Genomic DNA, 21986 nt, shown 5'->3' on the forward strand with positions numbered 1-21986 from the left:
AGAAGAATGAAACTAGCCACACATTTTAACAACTGATGTTACTAGAGAACATCTATCAACAACCATCTAGCGACGAATTTGTGATGATTGATATTTATCAACAAATTTTTTTATCCATTGATCGGTATTTATCTAATGAATTTTTACTCAATGGTAATCTTTGAGTAAACACAAGATAGATTATGCCTGCTATTTTTTATAATGATATTACCATGTAAAACTTTATGTTAAAGGTAATTTCAAGTTTTTTGTATCATTTGCTCTAACCTATAAAGGAAGATTTCTCCAATAAAGGTGTACAAACTTCACCTGATGAGTTGATTTTGTAAAGTTAAGTTTAAAGTTTAATTTTTAACATGGTATCAAAGTCATTAAAAGTTTATCTTAACGAGATTTATTTTTTGTTGGATCTACTGTGTCACCCGCTATTAGGAGATTTATTGTTTGTTAAGTTTATTATGTCACCCATTATCGAAATGTTGTCGAACTATTTATTAATGTTAAATCTCATACTTGATATGCATATATGTCTTGATAGGAGAAAGTGTTTGAAAATCCTATCTCAATTAAAGATAAAACAAATTTATAATATAAAAATGAAGGTAAAATTTGTTTTACAAATCCATTTGTAAATTTGATTTAGATTTCTTAAAAATATACTAATGGAACTATCAAAGTCAGCCTAATTTATATGGATTTACTAACTGTATATTAAATTAAAAGTGAATTTGTTTAATTTAATCAATGAGTAAAAAAATTATATTCGACTCAATTTATTACATATTAATGAATTTATGTTTTTTTTAATTTATTTTATATATTTATTATAGTGGATTAATTTAACTTGTTTTTATATAATAACATCGTTAAAATTCATCTATCTTTTCATACAAACTTTCTCGTAAAAAGTTATAAAAAATAATAATCGGAAATTAAAAATCTAAATTTATATAAACAAATAAATTAATCATATAGTTATTCACGAAATATTGAAAAAGCACTCTAATATTTAAAAAATAAAATCATTATACTGTATTATTAAAAAATAATATAACAAAAAAAATAACAAAAATAATAAAGAGGTGTCTAAATATATAATGGATAAATATGAGTAGGCTTAAACTATGATTTTATTTCTAGCTTTATTTTGTCTAAATTTTTAACATGGTATTTTTTAACCACGAAATAAAGTGATTTAAACAAATATAAAATATATTAAAGACAAAAAAATAATTTGAGACGAAAACAAAATTTAAAAAGTCCTTAAAATAAAAAAAAAACATTTAAATCACATAATAATTGTTAACAGATCATTTTTCTCTTATATTGTATGCTATTAAGATTTGACTCATCTATCATTTTCTTTCTATAAATTTCTCATTAGTTAATTTGAAATATTTACATATGATTTTTGAAATGATTATCATAAAAAAAAATTAAAATGTTAAATGGTTATTTTGACACATTTTCTCATCAAATTGATACCATAACTCTTAGTTAAACTAGATGATGGAGTCTATAAAAATAAATTCTTAACATGAAGTAAACAATTATTTGTTAAAGAAAAAAAATAAAGAATTTATTATCTTTAAAGAATATACTTCTTTTGTGTCTTCAATTCATAAAACTTATATTTTAGATAGGATGAGAATATAAACAATTTTATTATTGGTAAAAATACATTTAAAAATCTTATAAACTTAAACTCATGTATGCTTCTACATTAAGAGTGATAAATTGTACTTAATGAAAAAATTAGGTTTGAAGTACAAGAAAAGTCTCCCATTTTATGGAAGAATTGTTGAAGTTGAAGCATGAGTTGAATTGTCATTACATAAAAATAAGGGTGATAATGTGGAATGGAGCCTATAAGCCTACAAGAAAAACCGTGAGACAAATTGAGATTTTGAGTGTGTTGATTCACTAAGTCTATCTCATATAACTTGTAGTCACGCGGGCCTAGACAAGAGGCAACATGTGTACCTTTTTTGTTTTAATTTTTCCTAATCCTAAAGCAATAACCAAATTCACATGCACACACAAAGGTTGTCTCTCTTTACCCCAAAATGTAACGACGAACTCAACTCAACCACAACAGGTTCCCTTCACTACCAACTGCGCCAATGCATGTGTTTTCCTTTTCTTCATTGACAGTGAAGTGGTCCCTTCATTAGCCATCAATGGTGGCGTCTTCTCCTTCTCTTCATTGGTGACGAAGTGGTCAATGTTTCTCTTCACCGACAACAAAGTGTGTCATTCGCTAGCTAGCAATGATGAATCACGTCAATCATCTTTGCTTATTATATATATAGATTGATATTAATTTCCTTTCACTTTTATGCAATTTGTTCAATTTGATTTAGTTTATAATCTATCTTTTACTTTTGCGTGGGAAATAACAGGTATTTTTCCAATTTGATTTAATCTATATTTGAACAATTTCAAAGGCAATTTCATAACATCAAACAAAACACTCAAAACTTTAAACTCTTGCAGGCCAAAGCGAGTCGGTTCGCGGGCTAGGATGTATGCATACCAGCCTAACCTGCATTTTGAGGGTTAAGTGCAAGGCTGGCTTAAACAAGTTGGACCAACTCACATTGTCACTCCTACATACAAATGATAAATTAAAATATATATATATATATATATATATATATATATATATATATATATATATATATATATATATATATATAATTAAGAAAGCCAACACATATATACTACAAGAATTTCACTAATTATCAACAAAATACTACCGAAGGAAACAAATATGCCAATAAATTTGAGTTTATCGATGAATTTCACATTTTAATTTTTTGACGGATACTCTCATTGGTATGAAATCCGTTTGTAAAATATGTAAGAAAGATTCATCAATAAATTACAATTGTTATCATTGATGGATATTTTTGTCAGTAATTTATCATTACAATTATCGACAACAAAAGTCGTTAGAATTGTCTATCGGTAAATTATATTAAGAGGAGATGAGCGTGAAGAAGATGAGAGGAGAAGGAGGTGGTGGCTTGGTGGTGATGTAGAGGCTTGGTGGTGACGTGTAAGCAGAGGACGTTGGTGATAGTAACAATGGTCAAAGTTAGAGAAAAAGATAGAGGAGAAGGATAATGAGGTGGAGGAAGAGGAAGTCAAATCAAAGAGAATAAGATACCTAAAGATGAAAATGACTTAGAAGGGACAGTAGTGGCATGACAACGCAATGATGGTGAGAAGGAAAAAGATGAAGAAATTAAAAACAAGGAAGAAAAAGAATGAGACTAGTCTCACATTTTAACGACAAGTGTTACTGGTGAACATTTATCAATGACGATTTAGCGATGAATTTGTGGTAGTTGGTATTTATCGACGAATTTATTTATCCATCGATAAAATTAATCGATGACCACTTTATCAACGAATTTCTACCAAACAATAATCTATCAGTAAACACGAGATAAATTATGTCCATCAATAATATGTAATTTTTTTATAGTAATATTACCTTGTAAAACTTTATGTTGAAGGTAATTTCAAGTTTTTCTATCATTGGCTCTAACCTATAAAGGAAGATTTCTCCGATAAGGGAGTATAAACTTCACATGATGAGTTGATTTTGTAAGGTTAAGTTTAAAGTTTGTTTCTTAACATAATATCAAAGTCATTTAAATTTTATCTTAACAAAATTTGTTATTTGTTAAATATAATGTCACTTGCTATTAAAAGATTTATTATTTATTAGATTTATCATATTACCCGTTATCCGAGATGTTATTGGGCTATCCACTAATATTTATCTCACATTTAATATGCATATGTTTTAACATGAAAAAGTATCTTAAGAATCCTACATCAATTAAAAAATTAAGCAAGTTCATAATATAAAAATAATGCAAACTTGACTTTAAAATGGATTTATAATTTAAATTTCTTAAAATCACATAATTAAGAGAAATAAAGAGTAAAAAAGAAAACAAGGACATGTACGAGAAAGAGTAGAGTCCACTTATAAATTTATCTTATTCGGAAAGAAATTAATTGTATATGTTTTATTTTTCAAATATCATGTATCTTATAAATTAATACTATAATTTCGTCTTCTTAAGTGTGTAAATGAGATGTAAATCACCATTTTAAATTCATGTATAATTTTTCTTTTAACAAAAATAATAAAATTATTGATTCATTTCATATGTATAAGTTTCGAGGGTTGGATATTATGGGAAAGCAGGTGTGGATAAATAAAATGCTAATAAAATACATTATATTAGAAAACTGTATTTGACTCTACAAGTGTTGTCACATCGGCATTTTACTATTTAAAAAAGTATGATATACACGGATTAGTAACATCGATCGTGGCATCGAAACAGAGCCATGCAACTTTGAAAAGAAAGAGAAAGAACCAATAATTCTTTCACGCACCACGCATTTGAATGTCTGAAATAAGCTCTTCTTGGGAGAAAACCAATCACACATCTTTCAATTTTCATTTACGAAGCCAATGACTGGAAGTAGAGTGAAAATAAACGTAGAACTCACTTTGTAGAAATGAAATGAGATGCAGGAAGTTATATACAATTAGAAAAGCAAAAGTAAAAATGTTATTTGGAGCTAATCATTGAGGTAAGAAACTCAAAAACAACTTCATCACATGGGATGGTAAGACCCATATCATGATTGAAGCCAAACTCCTCTTCAGCTCTTTGGAGAAGAATTTGAAACTGTGGATGAGCCAACCATGAAATTGGGACAATATATCTTGTCCTGTTTTCACCAACATAAACTGCAAAGTGCCCTTTTGGCACATCTTCTGGAAGACCCTCTTCATCGTATCCCTGTTTCTTTCCAAAACTCGAACACCTTCTCACTATTTGCTTTATCACTTCTGCTTGGGGTAGCTTAGTGGATTTTCTTATGGCCATTCTGCTCTGTTCTTTTGTGCTCTGTTCTTCTGTGCTCTGTTCTTCTGTTACTTACTCTGAAACTTCTTCTCATAAACAGAGGAGAAGGCTCTCTTAAAAGTGTTTGTTTGATTCATGAGAGTGTGGAAATGAGACGCATTTATCGTTGGTGAATGTGGAGAAGAGAAAATGAGGAAGAGAAACAGGGTCACGTGGATGTGGGGACATGTAGCAGACCACGTCCAAATTGCTCGTACATGTCTCTCACAATTGCAAGCATCAATGGAAAAGATTCAGATTTTTCTATACAAAAATTATACCTATATTAGTCATACAAATGTACAATGCAACAAATTCATGCCTTTAATTATAAATTATAATTTTTCTTTTCTATTTCCAAGTTTCACTTTAAATTAATCTAATTCAGTATTTGGTAACCATTATTTTCATAAACAAAAATATCCAACCATTCAATTTTGGATTCAACTTATTTGTCTCTTATTGAAATATATGCATAAGTTGAAAAATATAAGACATTGTTCAAATATCTCACATCTTTTAAATTTGAAAATAATTAATAATAAAATTAAATATATTTTTAATCTTTTAATTTAAAGATAATAATAAAATATTTAAGATGAATCTTAATTTTTAGAAAGGAGGTTGAAAAGTTGGAGATTTATTAGTGGTGGAAATTGAAAGATTTGATTATTGAAAAGAGTTAATAAATGATTTTGGATGTAATAGAATGAAACTTAGGTATTGTTGTTTGTGATGGATAACACAAACCTGCTTTATACAACTCACTTCACTCTGTCCCATCACATTATTATGCTTCTCTAAGGATTCCCAAACCAAATTATCTAATTCTCAACTGAATTAGATATCCCATTATAGATAAATCACATTAGTGTTAAAAAAAGTCAAAAACATTGCAAAACTTTTAATACGATTATTATTTTAAAATGAAAAATAAATTTTTTAAATAATTAGGAGATGAAATATATATGGAAAATATCTCTTTAACAACTCTTTTTTGACAACACATACGTGACAGTTTGTGATTAGTCTGTTTCAAATATTCTTTTAAAATAAATTCAAATAAACTAACAAAATAGTGAGACGTGTCCTATTGTCAAAAAATTATTAAGGAAGATTTCTTAAAATATCATTATCCAATATATATTCCATGGAAAGAGGCATATTTAATGCACCGGCGAAGTTGTGTTATGTATGTTTTAGGTTGTTGTTGCTTCCCTGAAAAGGAAGGTTTTCAGATTCATCTCTGTGCCAAATATTATCTCATTTTTCAATAAATCTCTTTACAAAATATATTCACTTTTCTCTCTCATTTCACCAAAGTGTCATTTTCTTCTCTCATTTTTTAAGAAACTACTTCTATCTTTCAAGATATTCATTCAATGAGAAATTAATTTATATAAATACTTCCTATTCCACAAATCAAAATAAAATTGGATTTGTCGGATCACTTACCAATCAAGTGGTTAATTAGTCTAGAATTTTATATGAATAGATCATTAAAAATAATTATATTAATTTTAAGTTAGATTATTATTATTATTTAAGTTTTAATTAGATTAATATTAATCAAAAAATTATCTCAAAATTTATAAATATAAGTTTAGTATTTAGATAATTGGTTACAATGATTACATGCTATCACTATTAGACAAATAATGATTTTACTGTCGAAATATTTTTTGTATATAGCACTTTAGTTTGATCGAATAATAACAAGAACATATTATAGATAAAACCTTAATTTAAACTTAGAGATTGATAGTTTTACTATGAAACAAATCTAACCTCAACTCCATTAATCGAAACAAAATATCTCTAAAATTTGTTTTCCATAACTTTATATCGACCAATTTCTTATCCAATGGTAAATTTTGAAAACTATTTTCAGTATTTTAAAAAACAAAAAACATAGTTACGTTTTTTCATCTATCATCCTCTTAAACCCCCTTCTTCCATTTTCACACTCTACCATCTCCAACCTTGCTTTATTTTGTTAGCATCTTTTTTCTTTACAGTAGTTTTTCCCAAAGGAAAACAACTTTTTCTTTCAAAACAAAAACAAAACTCCATTTACCTCTTTAGATGAATAGTAAAATACATACCACATAGATGATTAATAATAAATAGAAACATGTTTATTCAAGATTAAATATATTTTTCATTTCCAAATTATTATTAAAAAGATTATGATTCATCCATAGACTAAATTATAAAATATTTCATTAATGTATTTTATAAAGATAATATAAAACATTTCAAATGTCGTTTATTAAATATAATATTTTACAGACTTTTACAAAATGTAAGAGCCAAATAATTTATAATTTAGTTTAAAAATATTTTTTTTATATAATAATTTAGGATGAAAAAACCCGAATTAAAATCCAACTGGGTTGGATATGTATGTGTAACCCTCCCAAAAGCACATTATTAACTGAGTGAGAGTGTAGTTTTGTAGGCATGCAAATTCTATGGAGATAGGGTTTCAGTACATCAACTTCAGGGACAAGAATAAGCAAATCTTCCATTGAAAAATCAAAGTGTCCGATGCATCAATTACAATGAAATCCCACTTGTGCAAATGGCAAGTGTGAAAGATTGCAATCACCATAAATCCAATGGCATAGACCTTAGAATGGGAACAATATAGATACAGGCGCCTTATATATTATCCTTCACACTTACACATGTCTATAGATCCAAACATTTTTATTTATAGTTTTCAATCATAGTCAAACTCCACATTTTATTATAAAGTTGAAAGTTCACATAAACTAGAAATAAAACCGATTTATAATATATGAGTGGATACAAATTTTATCTCACAAAACTAGTTTTATAAAATGAGATTTTCACCCATATATATATATATATATATATATATATATATATATATATATATATATATATATATTATAAATCGGTCTTATCTTTAGTTGATGTAAAACTTCGATTCAATAGTGATCCGACATCGTCCGTAACTACGGACGACAACGGGTCGGGTCGGACACGGATAATGTCTACCCGCAACCCGACCCATCGGATAAAATCATATCCGCTACTCGACCCGCTACCTGTCAGATACCCGTTTAAAAAATATCCGCAGATATTTTAAAACCTGCGGGTACTCGCAAAAAATTAAAATAAAATATACTTTATACATTTTAAAATAAAATTACAAAAAATATATATAATATAATATAAATTAAGTTAAATATAAATTAAAATTTAATTTTAATTAAATTTAACTTAATAAAATATTATTTTATTTTATTTTTAATTAAATTTAATTAAAAATATATAAAAATTATTATATTTTTATTATTTTTGCACATAACAGGTATCTGCGGGTCGGGTAGTATACTACCCGTACCCGACCCGTTTAGAAGCGGATATTAAAATACCCGCTACCCGCGAGTAATAAATATCCGCGGATAGTAACTATCCGCCACGGATTTTACCTGCGAATACCCGTAATTTTTTTGTCATCCCTATCCGTGTCCACATAAAACTTATATAGAACACCTGAACACTTATCATCCAAATTAAAATCATGATCACTTAAGATGTTTATAATTTTTTCATCTTATTGTCTTTTACTAATAACGTTAGTGATGCGAAACAATTTAGTGCATTATAATTAATACGGTTTTATTTAGAATTAGTTGAATAATTTTAAATATTATTATATTTAAAACAATGCGAAACAATTATCTTCCACATTTTTGTTTGATTTTATAGTCTTCGACATTCACTTTAAAATTTGGTTTATATTGAAATTAAGGGTTGAGATAATAAGCAACAATATGAAGTGGGCAATGAAATTGGTTGTGGTATTTCTGATCAATCATATCTCATAGAGACAGATAACTAAAAAAAGGAAATAAGTTGAGTAAGAGTTTGCTTTTGAAATTACGACAACAAAAATTGTAAACCATAAATAGTTTAGGTAACACTATTACCTTTTCTTGACATCACTTAATACAATTTTATCTTTTCCCTAACTTGGTCTACTCTGCTTCAGAGAGAAATCACAGGACAAGTTTCTCATGTGAATCAACCATTCAAAACACTTTGATAAAAAGGAGATTCGCCCATAAATTACAATATTGTTTTTCCAAAACTCATCCAAAATCACGTTTCAACCAAATTTCCATTTTCTGTATTTGCAAGCCTCATGTTTTTCCGTCAACCACTTATAAACATTCTAATAAAAGGATCTTACTCTCGGTAAGGAACCCGTAAAAAGGTATAATGTTGCAAAATAAGTTAAATCCAATTCAACTTTTTATCCTTTTTTATGTTGTAATTTTTGTAGCCTTGTGTTTCAGTCTAGGAAGTCGAGAATCAGTTTTTCTTGTTTTGCTGTAGTGTTCGGTTTAATCGAGGTTGATTTGCAAAAAACACTATGATGTTAAGTTAGATACATTTCTCAATAAGTTTAATAAAGTTAAATCATGGAAAAAGTGTGTTTTACCTTCATAGCAAACCTATATTTATAAATTAAACTTATTAATCACCCATTATTAATGGTATTATTTTTATTAACTGTCCATCAATAACGGTTATCGTTATTAATTACTTTTTAATTATCTCAATGACGGTTTTCACCAATTAATTACTAAGTTGTTAGCCGATTGTCCATTCAACCCATTCGTGAGGCAAATGACCATATAGTACATCATAAAAATTATGTTTGGATGATTTTCTTTCTAAATCTTCCAATATCAAGTTTATATATATTATATTGTAAGATTATAAAAGTGACGGAATAAGATGTACATATTTAACATAAATGTCCAACAAATATTATATTAAAAAGTAAATTTTAAATTTAACTTAGTCTTAATAGTAATTGAATAAGAAATATTAAAATACCTTTCTCACCTTCCCTTCTAAACCTACTAAATCAACCTTATAATTACTAAGTGTTTGTGGAAGATTAAACTTACAATCTCTTTTACCTTTCGTTCAAAATTTATCACTAAATTAACTTTATAATTCCCTGAGAAAAGCTAATTAAATATGAACAAAGTTTATATTATTTTAGAAATGTTAATAAATACTTAAAGAACTAAATAAAAAACGTTTTAAAAATGTGGGTTGAAATATATTAATTATTAACACTCGTCTAACTTTTACAGCACATATATAAGACATGAGCATTACCTAATAATGGAAGATTCAATTGTATAGTCCCTTTGTTGCATTGGCAAGTACTGTGTTGAGACAACGAGGACAATGAGAATACATATTCCTAAGGATCATTGAATTTGAAACTCATCCACCTTCCCAACACCACATTCACTTTTTCTTATCTTACACATTCTGCGTATTTTCTTTCGCAATCTATGTTAGTTCTATGTCATTTTTATTCAAAAAATATTTGACATTCCTACACAGAATTTAAAATTTTATGTTCTTATATATTATATACTATTACAAACAAATTAAAAGTTGATTTCTAGAAATTGTTTTTGACAGAATATTTTTGCGTAACTTCAAAGTAAATTAGTAAATTACAAGAAAAAAAAAACAGTTATTTACAATGAAAATAATATCACATGGCATAAGTACATGATAAATTTTCATTATTATTGTATACTTTTAATATTATTTTTAACTTATCTTATGGATTAAAATTTCAATCTGTACTTTTAAGTTTTTTTTATTCGATACTTACTTAGTAATGATTGCTATACTCAAACTTATTTTAATTACCAAAAACGTACAAAATATTATATTTGTTAAATTTCTTTATTGCTACTTTTCTTTATAATTTTAATTTCATAGTAAGTCCTTATAATCAATAAAAGATTAACAATCTTGTTACTAAATTAGATTGAAAGGATAAAGAGTTTAATCACTCTTATATTATATTTTTTGACACCAAATTAGTCATATGTGATAATTTTTTCTTATTTCGATGACATCAAATTCATATATTTCTTAAAAAAATAATTATGGCCAAATATAAGATATCAATTTTAATGTATGTGTATTTTGGCATAAAATATAATAGGGTTAAATATATTTTTGGTCCTTTAACTTTCAGTAAAAATTGGAATTAGTCCCCATTCAAAATTTTTGTCTAATTTAGTCTTCAAACTCTAGAAATGTATGAATTTAGTCATTTTAACCAAATTTTGTTAACTTTATTTGATGTTTCAAATGCGTTCTCATTTAATATTGAAACAAAAATGGGTCACACAGTATAAACAATCCAAATGCTATCATAAAACGTGTTTCAAACATCAAATAAACCTAACAAAATTTAGTTAAAAGGACTAAATTCATACATTTCTAAGGTTGAGAGACTAAATTAGGCCAAAGTTTTGAAGAAGAACTAATTCCAATTTTTACTTAAAGTTAAACGACCAGAAACATATTTAACTCAATATAATATTACTAAATATGCATGTATGCTTAGTTGATCAAGGTGGCATTGGTTGATCATGATGTGTGGGGGATTCTTTGAATCAACCAGAATTAAAATAGTATCCACAATTATGTTTCTATGTCACAAAGATTGATCAAGTCTTTTTTATATTAACTTAGTTACGAAAAATAATTTTCACAAGTTATCACTAGTGCATTTTTTTTATACGAGTTAAGAAAAGTTTTTTATATTCGGTATAAAAATAAGAGTATAGAAAATATTGATATTTTATACCAATTTTAAAATTAGTCTAGAAAGTATAAATTTTTATACCAATTAAAAGTGCAACTATTACATAAAGTGAAATGTTCATCACCTTCTTTGAATTAAGAGAGGACAACTTTGTTTTTCCATTTTCGTTCATTTGTACAAAAATTAGAATGTTGAGTTCTCACTCAAGTATCAACTAATAACCCAAAAGTTATAAACTTGAAATTAAAATTAAATTGAGTATATTATATGTATAGAATAAAGTGAAGTCTGATGAAAACAATATATTTTTAAATCAATTCAACTCCTCTTAGTTGAAAACAACATGGAGTTTTTATGCTAAGGTTTTAAAAATTCCCCAATTAAATGAAAAAAATAACATATTTTTAGTGGAAGCCAGAATGAATCTATAAGTCATCGACCTAAATTAAACTTCTATTTTTTTAAGGAAATAATATAATTTTTTCGATGGTTTTGAAGGATTTTTGGGGTATTTATTAGAATGAGTGATTTATTTTTGCTAATTTGATTACCACTTGAATAATTGTAATTATAACATTATTCATGTAAATAAATAGGCGTGTGCACCACTGAAAAATTAATGCTAACTTAACTTACTCTTTCGATCTAGAATATTCCACCACTATTGAAAAATTAATGTTGTACATTTCATGTGTTAATCGAGTTCATAGATTTGCTAGCTTATTTCATCGATTGAGTTAAAAAATTCACTCTAACCACTAAATAATTCACTTCAAATTTTTTATAATCAAATCATTAAATTAAATGATTCTATCATTCATAAAATATTATTTTGTCCGACATTCTTAATATGTAAATCCAATTACTTGTCTACAAATTCATCCCTGCAATCTAAATTAAACTTCTTGCATTCACACTTACATTTTTCTATACCTATTAATGTTTTATATAATGTATATAACATACTGAATTTAAGTCAAATATTTGTTTTTATATATCTCATTTCTTGTAATAAATTACTGCTAAAATAATTTTTAAATAAAATATAACCGGAAACATAAATAACTCAGTACTTTTCAAATTATAAAAAGAATATAGAACGAAAGTAATAATTATATAGACGATTAATACTTTTTCTTAGAATTATTCGGTAATGTTCGCCCAACTACGAGACCAGCAACGACAACGTAATCCCAGTTACCCAATATTTTTTAATATTGGGCTTTATGGGCCTCACTTACAGGCACCCAATACTTTTTGGCACTGTCACGGATAGAAATGTGACTAAGAACGACGTCGTTACCGTAGAGTATATATAAGTCTTGCCGGAGGAGCAGAAGCTGGTTTGAGCTTTTCAATTTTCACTTCATCTCATTGAATTAAGGTATGGCTCCGCTAATGACGTGTTTGGTAGCATAAGAGAATTATTAACTGGCCATTTTATTTGAATTTCGATGTTGGCGTTTAGTTTGAGTTTTTTAGGTTTTGGTGCGATAGGGAATTGGTCGGAGAGGAGAGTGATGGATTTCTCTTCGGTGAGAGCTACGTTGGATTCGAAGTCGTACGACAAATTAGCGGATGTATGCGATAACCTAATGCTTCAGGTAGCTGTCTATTTGATTCTTGTTCCTTTTCCCCTTTCATTAGGGTTTGTGGCTTATTTCAAATTCACGAATCCTCCCTCACTCAGGTTGCAGCTGATGGCATTGCTTACCAGGACGATTGGCCCTACGCCATTCACCTCCTCGCTCACTTTTATGTTCACGACATGTATCTATCTTTCAAATCTCTTCTTGTTTTCGCTCTTTACATTATTGTATATCTCAGTTAAATGACTATTACTTTACTCACATGTTGCTTCTGAAATAAATAATTCCTGTCTTGCTTGATTCTTTTAATACGTTTATTTGTGTAACTCAATTTGGAAGTAATGTTATGGTTTTGCAGCAACAGTGCGCGCTTTCTTTGGAAATCAATACCTTCGTCGATCAAAGAAAGCCAGCCTGAAGTCACCGCGGTTTGGAAAATCTGTCAGAAGCTTTGGTTACGTGACTATGGTGGAGTGCACGAGGCAATCCGTGGCTTTGATTGGAGTCAGGATGTCCAAGGCCTAGTTGCTGCATTTTCAGGCAAGACTTTAAAAAGCCTGTTGTATGAGTCTACTCACTTTGTCACTTCGAATGTCTTCTAAACAATCCAACTGCGTATATGTAAATTCTGTTGTGTTTCTGAGACGAAAGCTGTTATCCCAATTCATAAAGAATGTTGTCCTCACTTATATTATAACCCGTTGTTACTTTTTTGAATGTTAATTATGGACTATGTGTTATACTCTTTGGTTCGGGAAATTGGTGAAGCGTCGATGTATGGATCAATTAATTTGTTTTTGCTGTAACAATATGCAGTGTTGTTTTTGCTGCGATTGCCGTAATGGATAAAAGCAATGGTTAATATTAGTTTCGCGAGAACAAAATGTATTATATTTTAAACGTCAAAAAATTAAAAATATGTTTCCGTTGGACTTTCCTTACCCCTACATATATAACATGAAAAGATGTAGATGAATATTGTAATTTCTTGGGCTAACTTGTACTGAAGATATATGATCTATGGATAATGCATAAAAGTAGTGAAGTAGTCATGTACCGTGCTCCTTCCACAGTAACTTATGTTTTGTTTGATTAAATATGCTTCTTAGTTTTATATTTGCTTTACAAATAGCTGGAGTCTACAACAAATTTTTGTGCACCTATATTTGGAGTTTAGTACGATAAAATGTTAACAGCAATAAACTTTTCCAGAACTTTACACCAAGGAGATGTTTCAGCTGCTTCTATCTGCTTATTCAACAATAAGTATTAAAGACACTGCTTTATTTCTGGGAATGAATGAGGATGATGCTACAAATTGTAAGTAATTTTCACTATCCTAGAAGCTTATGAAATTGGACATTGCTTATATTTTGTACTTGAACTGTCTGCACTCTCTTTTTCTTATCAATATTGTCTGGTTGTATAATTTAGATGTACTACAGCAAGGCTGGACTGTCGACCCTGCTTCTCAGATGCTTATTGTGAAGAAGCAACCTGTTGTGACCGAGCAGAAACTTGATCATAGTAAATTGCAGCGATTGACAGAATATGTCTTCCATCTTGAGCATTGAGGCTTTTAGTTATGAAGAATTAGATGTTTCAATTTATATGAAATTCTTCTCAAATTGATCAATCAAACATTCTATGTTCTTGAAAATGGATGTATACTGTTGATAATTTTGTAGCCAACCTGTATGTGTTTGAACTTTAGCACCGATTGGTGAAATTCACGTCCCACTTGGTAGCTATGTGACAAGTCTCTCAGTATCTCTTATATGATAGTGGAACGGTTACAACTTTGCATATTGGACTTGGTTTGGGAAGAAATGTCTGTCTGTATATTCTGAGTATACAAAATATACAGTGTACTGAATATATACTGTATAATTTGTTAAGGTGTTGTTACTTATTTCTCGAATCTAATTGTGTTTGGGTGGTACTTTGATTTTCAAGTTAATTTTTTTCTCTTGTTTTTTTGGGGCTTTATCTTCCCATATTTGATTGTTGATAAATATCTGAGAAGTGGTGTGGGTGTGTTGCTTCAACTCGCCATTATGCACCTTCATTCCTAAACACAGATTTAGTTAAAAACACATCCTATCTACTGTCTTGAAGAAAAAACTTCATGCTTCCTCACCTTCTCCTTCTCCAGCTCCATCCCCACATATAAGTGATCACTCCGAGCCATCAACTTCACCACATCCTGCTAGTCCATACTCTCCAATATCAACAGCAACTGCTGAGCCACCACCCTGTTTTGACTGTGAAGTATCTTCTCCTGCACCATCTATTGTGCCTGAGCATCCCCCGATCCTTGTCCATATAGTGGCTTCGTACATCATCCCATCTCTTCACAAAATCTTATTCTACACCATCCATGTCCCCTGATTATTTACCTTCTGCTGCCCCAACCTCAAATTCTGCCAGCCACACCACTGAAGAAGCTTCTGATCTGTCCCATGGATCCAAGCGTCAGCAGGGTGAAGAAACATCTAAAAAATTGGTGTCTCAGATGCTTGCTCCTTCCTCTATATGTAAGTGTATCTGGTCATGTAGACTCGGCTTTGTTTCTCATGCTTGGCTTGGCTATAGTTGAAACTTGGAAGTGATAAGATTTGCATAATGGTGACAACATATTATTAAAGCATTATTTCAAAAGTTTTTGTTATACTTTGTGGAGCTACTAATCCTTTTGGTGCCATGGTTACTCAGTATTTTTTTTACACATCACCTTACATGCATGTCAATTACATTTAAAGAAATTGAAAGCTGTAGTAGTTTATGTTACCTTTAAAATCACCAGTTCCTGTATCAGGTGCCTCGGATTTTTTTGAACAAACTAAGTTAATTGAATTATGGTGTTCTCTTGATGTGCTGTATTTTCTTAGAACATTCTTTTTACTTTTCCCTTTTTCCTTTATTCTTTGCAGCGTCAGCGAGTGGTGATTTCCGTGGGGAAATCTTGCTAATGGGATTTTGTATGCTGTTAACTTCTTTTGTTTTCCCAATGATGCCACATCTGATGATATGGATGTTACCTGATGAAGGATCCTGGAGAATTGCAAGGAATAATGATGCTCTGCAAGTTTTGTTCAGAATGCAGAAGGAAGAAGCTTCCGTTCCATTTTAATTTGCCTTAATTTTACTTCAAGCATGCAACCACCATGTAAAGCTCCGGTGGGTAGAGGGTCAAAGCCTGAAAGTTGGCAGGCCTCTCATCTAGTACTACATGTTCTATGAAGAATGAAATTGATCCCAAAGGTATCAACTAATAAACACCGTGATCAAGAGCAAATTGGCTTTCAGATGTCAGCAGAACCATCCTTTGTATTCAATCAAGTGGGTTCTTTCAGCATCAGAATCTGTAAAATATCTATAGTAATATCTAGCAAAGAGATAAATTAGTCACACTTGTATAGCTCTATGCTCCCCCCTTCTCCCTGCTTTTGAAAGAAAATAAGAATTTAAATTCATCCATGAAGAAACACCATGATTGTGCTCAGTAGTCGAGACAGATCTTTTACATGTGACTTAAAATAGTAAACTGTGTACAGAGGTGACTTTTAAAATAGTTCAAAACATAATTTTTTTAATGATACAATAACATTATTTTTGAAGTAAAGAATTTATTCCCCAAAGGCTAGAATAATCTTATTAACAAGAAGTTAAAGAAAATCACTTCCCATATTTACTTCAAATAATAATTAATGCATTCATATCCCAAACAGCAATGCCTTCTGAAAGTCCTAGATTTATGCAGATAACATTATCTTCAACGCAATTCATTTACAACAAAGGGATTTCTTTGTGCTCACTGTTCTGTTTCCATGATTAATATGATTCAAGCCTTGTCTAAAGCTGCTTCTACGAGTTCTTCAATGTCTCAACTTCCAAATCCGTGTGGAAGAGGGGATGCTCTTGCAATAAAAATACCTACAGAGAAGGTTTCAGTAAATGCAAACTGAATTTACATGAAAGGTTCAATCTAATGGCATCAAACTTTGCTGATTTGCGCCTCAAATTAAAAGCAATTTGCTCTAAAGTACAGGATTGACGTATGACTTCCATTGGGAGAGGTATTTTTTTTTTAGTTTAAATTCAAGAACCATGATGTTTGAAGAACGGTTCTAGCTGCTAGTTATTCGAGCATGTTGGTTTTAACATATAAGAGGCAAAAGAATAAATGGAAAACTGATATTTTTTATTGAGCATAAGCATAAATATTTATACTATATAATTTGTAACCGACTTTTAAAAAATATATGCTTAACTAATTAATTTAAATAATGCCTAAAATCCTCCTAAAAAATAGAATATAAATATATTTTTATTTAACAACTTTGACTCTTTCAACTATATGCTGTTTGAGTCACAAAATTCCAATACTCCTCCTTGACTCAAAGTCAGCATACTTTAAGTCTTTTCATCCTTGCCCGTATCATCTGAAGTTCCTCTACTTTTGGAAGTCTTGGTCACTTCTGGTTTCTTTATCTTTTCAAGAAAAGCGTCTAACTCTAAGTTGTCAGCGTCTTTCACCTTTTCAGTATTGACTTGTTGCTCCGCATTTTCAGCTTTTGCTTCGGGAAGAGTTGTCTTAGGATGCTTTTCTTCCTCCAATTTTTCTTGTTTAATTTGACTTTTGCCAACTTTAACACCCACTAGCTTTACTTTCTTGCCACTCAGAGATGGGGTTTCTTTAGGTCCTTCGACATCTATTTGTACTAATTGCAGTTTGTTTGCTCTCCAAGATTTGTCTTTTGGAAAAGGCAACCTTGTCGCGCATACGAGTGATTTGCCTTCCAGTTCAGGCAACCCTTGTACCTGCATATTATCTTCAACCTTGTGCACAACAAATTGCTCTTTATCAATCAAATTCAAGGCGAAGCTCTTGCCTTTCATTTGAACTCTGAACAACTCTTTATTATCCAAATCTTTAATCATGCAAGTTTTATTTATAAAACTTTATAGCCTTTCTCTAGAAGTTGGCCAACACTCAACAAGTTTTGGTCAATTTCAGGAACATATAAAACATTAGTAATTAATTTCAAACCTGTGCAACCTTTGATCGCGATGGTTCCTTTACCCTTCACTGTTATTTTTGCCCCGTTTCCAATTCTGACATTTGTGTTGTAGGTTGCATCAAAATCTTTGAATAATTTTTTATCGTACATCATGTGGTTCGTGCAACCACTATCAATTAGCCAACTTTTTGTTGATCTTGTAGTGGCAAAACAAGAAACAACAAAAAGTTCATCTTCTTCACCGTCTTCAACCACAACTTACATTCTCTTGTTTTTCTGATGACTTGCATATTTTCTCCACATGCCCTAGTTGTCCACATTTATGGCATTTCACATCTGGCCTCCACCAACACTTTGTATGTGGATGATTATTTTTCTTACAAAAAGGACATGATGGAAAAACGTTAGAGGATTTGTTATAATTTTTGTGGTTGAAACTTCCTGACGCCAAAGCCCCTTCAATGTGACCTTCTTCTCTCATGTGTCTTCTTTGTTTTGGAGCCTGAAGTGCTGCCAAAAGTTCTGCCAAGGTAATAGTAGAGAGATCTTTTGAGTTTTCCAAGGAAGTCAATGTGGCTTCATATCTTTCTGGAATTGTTGCAAGTATTTTTTGAACAATTCGAGAGTCAGTAATCTCAGTGCCTAGAAGACGTATTTTGTTTGCAATGCCGAAGCTTGTCCGCATAATCTTTGATCGTCTCTGAATCTTTCATCTTCTGCATCTGAAGTTCTCGAACCAGATTCAAAGCTTGCATTCCTTTGACTCTCTCATTGCCTTCATATTCTTCCTTCAAAAACTTCCAGATTTCATGTGCCGTTTTCAATGTCATTATTCTGTTGAAAATGACTGGAGATACAGCTGTGAACAAAATTGATTTGGCTTTGGACTTTCGAAGCCTGCTTTCTTTGTGATTTTTCATTTGAGCAATCGTAGGATTATCTGGCAAGGGAGCCACTTCGTAGTCTTGTTCTACCACTTCCCATACATCGTTAGCATCTAGATATGCTTCCATTTTGACAGTCCACATTTGATAGTTTTTTTCATCAAATACAGGTATAGAAAACGTAACAAACGAGGTTTGAGATTCCATTTTATGTGTGGTGGCTATTTTGTGGTTGTAGGCGTTTATGGGTTATATCACAGATCCTGTAAGATCCTTTTTGCTCTTGATACCAATTGTTGATTTTAACGTATAAGAGGCAAAAGAATAAATGGGAAACTGATATCTTTTATTGAGCATAGACATAAATATTTATACTACATAATTTGTAACCGACTTTTAAAAAATATATACTAAACTAATTAATTTAAATAATGCCTAAAATCTTCCTAAAAAATAAAATATGAATATATTTTTATTTAACAACTTTGACTCTTTCAACTATATGCTGTTTGAGTCACAAAATTCCAATAGAGCAGAATACTCGGGACAAAGAGGTTTCTCATCATGAATAAGATTTGCTTTGTAATATGAATCTTAAATGTTATATTAGTCAGATTTGTTGGAGGGGCTGAAATAGTAGAGGCTTGATGCTTTGATGTCTGTGTTTCCTTATCTTAGTTAGAAGTTGTATCAACAATATATTTTACCCTTTATAATGGACACTTTTTGTTTTAGCTAAATTATACTATCACAGAATGTGCTCATGGTTTCCGTAAGTTAAAAGGGTCAAGTATAATCTTAACTTGCAAACTGTATCAAATTCATTCCTTCTGAGATTAAGCTTTGGGCTATTGGACATTCAAATAGGTAAACTGTGAATTACATTGTTAGATATATATAAATCGATTTCAACTGTTTAAATATGCAATGGAAAAGGATAGATGTAGAAGTTGTAGAAAGTATGAAATAAAAGCTTCATTTTCCATATCTTCCTTTGCAGTGATTCTTTTTTTGCTCTATAAACTACTACATGACAAAAATAATTTCAAAAGGCTGAGCTGTAGTGAAGAACAAACAACAATGCCCCAAATACAACAACTTTATTTCATTGATCTTACAAGCTATCACATAATAAACATCTTACATTTGAATGTACATCTAATAAGGGATAATTAGTTCAAGCCTTAAAAAGTCTTAAGAACCAGTTAAATGCCATTGATGCTACAATTTTTTTTAATAATTTCTATTTACTGTTCTCTTGTAATCGTGTTATCTCTCTTTTATCTTCAACTTTATTAAAGATATACTTAGTCACGAGAACAAGACAAGTTGAGCATATTAAAGTAGTAAATCATATTCTAACTACGTCTATAATGCTTCTACTATCAACTTGACTTATATTACTGTACCTAGTTGGGTGATTCCTTCAGTAACTTTTCACGAATCCTTTTTTTTAAAAGCATTATTGCTTTTTAGAGTCTCTTGTACCTGATAAATAAGAAACTTAGGTAAGGCTAACAATAAAGAAAAGAAAAAATAGAAAATTAACTACTAAAAACATATGTAACTATATGATTATATGATTAACTAACTGTTTTTGCTAACCTAGTCAGTTTTACTAACTCTTTTTGCTAATATCAGTTGACTAACAGTTTTCTTCTACTAACTTTTTCACTAATTAGCTAACTAGTTCCAGTTTCTGATTTTTGATTTAGTTCTGACTTAGTTTCTTTGCAGGTTTAACTACTAGTTCCTATTCTCTATTCTAATTGGTTTGATTCTATCACAATTCTTCTTATAATTTGATGTTGTTATAGATTTGACTTACTGAATTTAGTTTTAGTCTTTTTTCTTTAGTGATGCTATTTTCGCTGATTTTCATTTCAATTCTACTATTCATAGGCACTATTACATTTCTTTGTTGATTTTAATTTTATTTGTTTCTTTCAATCCTGTAGAGGTAGATTTAGTTTTAGAGTTAGTTCGTATAGTTACTTTTAATAGTTGATTTAGTTGTTCTTTGTTGTCTTTAGTTAGTGTTTCCTGTTTACATATGATTTTCTGATTTCTTTATTGTGTTAAGTAGTTAGTTCCGGTTTTATTTTTTTGACATTTTAAATCTGCTTATGTAGTTTACTTAGGATTTCTTAGCTGTTTTTAGTTTATTTTTGAGTTCTTGTTCTGTTTTCTATTTTCAGGCTTAACAGTGAATTTCTTATTCCTTTTGATGTTTTTAGAGATTGACTTTGTTCTTAGTTTTCTTTTATTGTTTTAAACTTGTTTTATAAATACTTTGCTATTCTTAGTTGATTTTCATAGATTTTGAATGATTACTTTTTTACTGCCTTTAGTTCTTGATTGTGAATGATTTTCGAATTTCTTGTTTGAGTTGATAGATTCTGGCCAGATTTTACAATTTCTTTCAATAAGTTGAGTAGTTTTACATGAAAATTTAATTTGGAACCAATTTTGACAGATTTTATCCTTTTGTCAGATTTTGAGTCTGAAGTTTCCTTCCTCCTTGTGTGATACACTCGTGTTTATTTGCATTTCAAAACTTGCATTTTTCTCTTTTAACTATTTTTGGATTTGTACTCTTGTTTAGGTCATGTTTGTTTTTAGCCACCTAGCCAAATAAAGCCTACCTTGAACATAGTTATTTTGTGCCTATTATACCTCTTCTTTGTTGATTTTAAGCTCAATTAAAACCTTGGTCCCTGCATTATCTTTTTCTCTTGTGAATCGCACGATCATACAAATGCAAAAATCACAACAAACAATCGAGATAAATTTAAACCATACTATCGATTTAAGATATTAAATTTTTAAAGGTCATACTCTTCTTTCACAAGTCACATATCATTACAACTATCAAGGCCTAAACAATGTCACACGTATATATATATATATATATA

At 29.8% G+C, this 21986-nt stretch overlaps 3 protein-coding genes across 5 annotated transcripts; 2 read left to right on the top strand and 1 right to left on the bottom strand.

The window, feature by feature from the left end:
- Window positions 1–4294: 4294 nt before the first annotated feature.
- On the bottom strand, window positions 4295–5020 carry LOC106767802 (auxin-responsive protein SAUR50). The gene has a single exon (XM_014652751.2). It carries the CDS (start codon window positions 4920–4922, stop codon window positions 4602–4604), a length of 321 nt encoding a protein of 106 aa, XP_014508237.1. The 5' UTR covers window positions 4923–5020; the 3' UTR covers window positions 4295–4601.
- A 7823-nt stretch (window positions 5021–12843) lies between these two features.
- On the top strand, window positions 12844–14969 carry LOC106765826 (COP9 signalosome complex subunit 8). 3 transcript variants are annotated; one of them, XM_014650577.2, is made up of 6 exons: window positions 12844–12958; window positions 13057–13178; window positions 13265–13344; window positions 13522–13703; window positions 14376–14483; window positions 14598–14969. In XM_014650577.2, exons 2-6 carry the CDS (start codon window positions 13095–13097, stop codon window positions 14735–14737), a joined length of 594 nt encoding a protein of 197 aa, XP_014506063.1. In that variant the 5' UTR covers window positions 12844–12958; window positions 13057–13094; the 3' UTR covers window positions 14738–14969. The 3 variants fall into 3 exon arrangements, with proteins under 3 accessions (XP_014506063.1, XP_014506061.1, XP_014506060.1); XM_014650575.2 differs by having other exon boundaries at window positions 12857–12958; window positions 13072–13178; XM_014650574.2 differs by having other exon boundaries at window positions 12859–12958; window positions 13043–13178.
- Window positions 14970–15254: 285 nt separating this feature from the next.
- LOC106765827 lies at window positions 15255–16771 on the top strand. Its single transcript, XM_014650578.2, has 2 exons — window positions 15255–15700; window positions 16097–16771. Exons 1-2 carry the CDS (start codon window positions 15544–15546, stop codon window positions 16294–16296), a joined length of 357 nt encoding a protein of 118 aa, XP_014506064.1. The 5' UTR covers window positions 15255–15543; the 3' UTR covers window positions 16297–16771.
- Window positions 16772–21986: the final 5215 nt, after the last annotated feature.

Source organism: Vigna radiata, chromosome 7 (genome assembly GCF_000741045.1).
Source record: "Vigna radiata var. radiata cultivar VC1973A chromosome 7, Vradiata_ver6, whole genome shotgun sequence".
NCBI classification, from domain to species: domain Eukaryota; kingdom Viridiplantae; phylum Streptophyta; class Magnoliopsida; order Fabales; family Fabaceae; genus Vigna; species Vigna radiata.

Excerpts from the sequence above, each read along its gene's own strand:
- LOC106767802 (XM_014652751.2), bottom strand. The coding sequence starts at position 4,922 with ATGGCCATAAGAAAATCCACTAAGCTACCCCAAGCAGAAGTGATAAAG.
- LOC106765826 (XM_014650577.2), top strand. The coding sequence starts at position 13,095 with ATGGATTTCTCTTCGGTGAGAGCTACGTTGGATTCGAAGTCGTACGAC. Across the intron at positions 13,345-13,521 it reads CACTTTTATGTTCACGACAT|CAACAGTGCGCGCTTTCTTT; the intron begins GTATCTATCTTT and ends ATGGTTTTGCAG. Across the intron at positions 14,484-14,597 it reads TGAGGATGATGCTACAAATT|ATGTACTACAGCAAGGCTGG; the intron begins GTAAGTAATTTT and ends TGTATAATTTAG.
- LOC106765827 (XM_014650578.2), top strand. The coding sequence starts at position 15,544 with ATGTCCCCTGATTATTTACCTTCTGCTGCCCCAACCTCAAATTCTGCC. Across the intron at positions 15,701-16,096 it reads GCTTGCTCCTTCCTCTATAT|CGTCAGCGAGTGGTGATTTC; the intron begins GTAAGTGTATCT and ends TATTCTTTGCAG.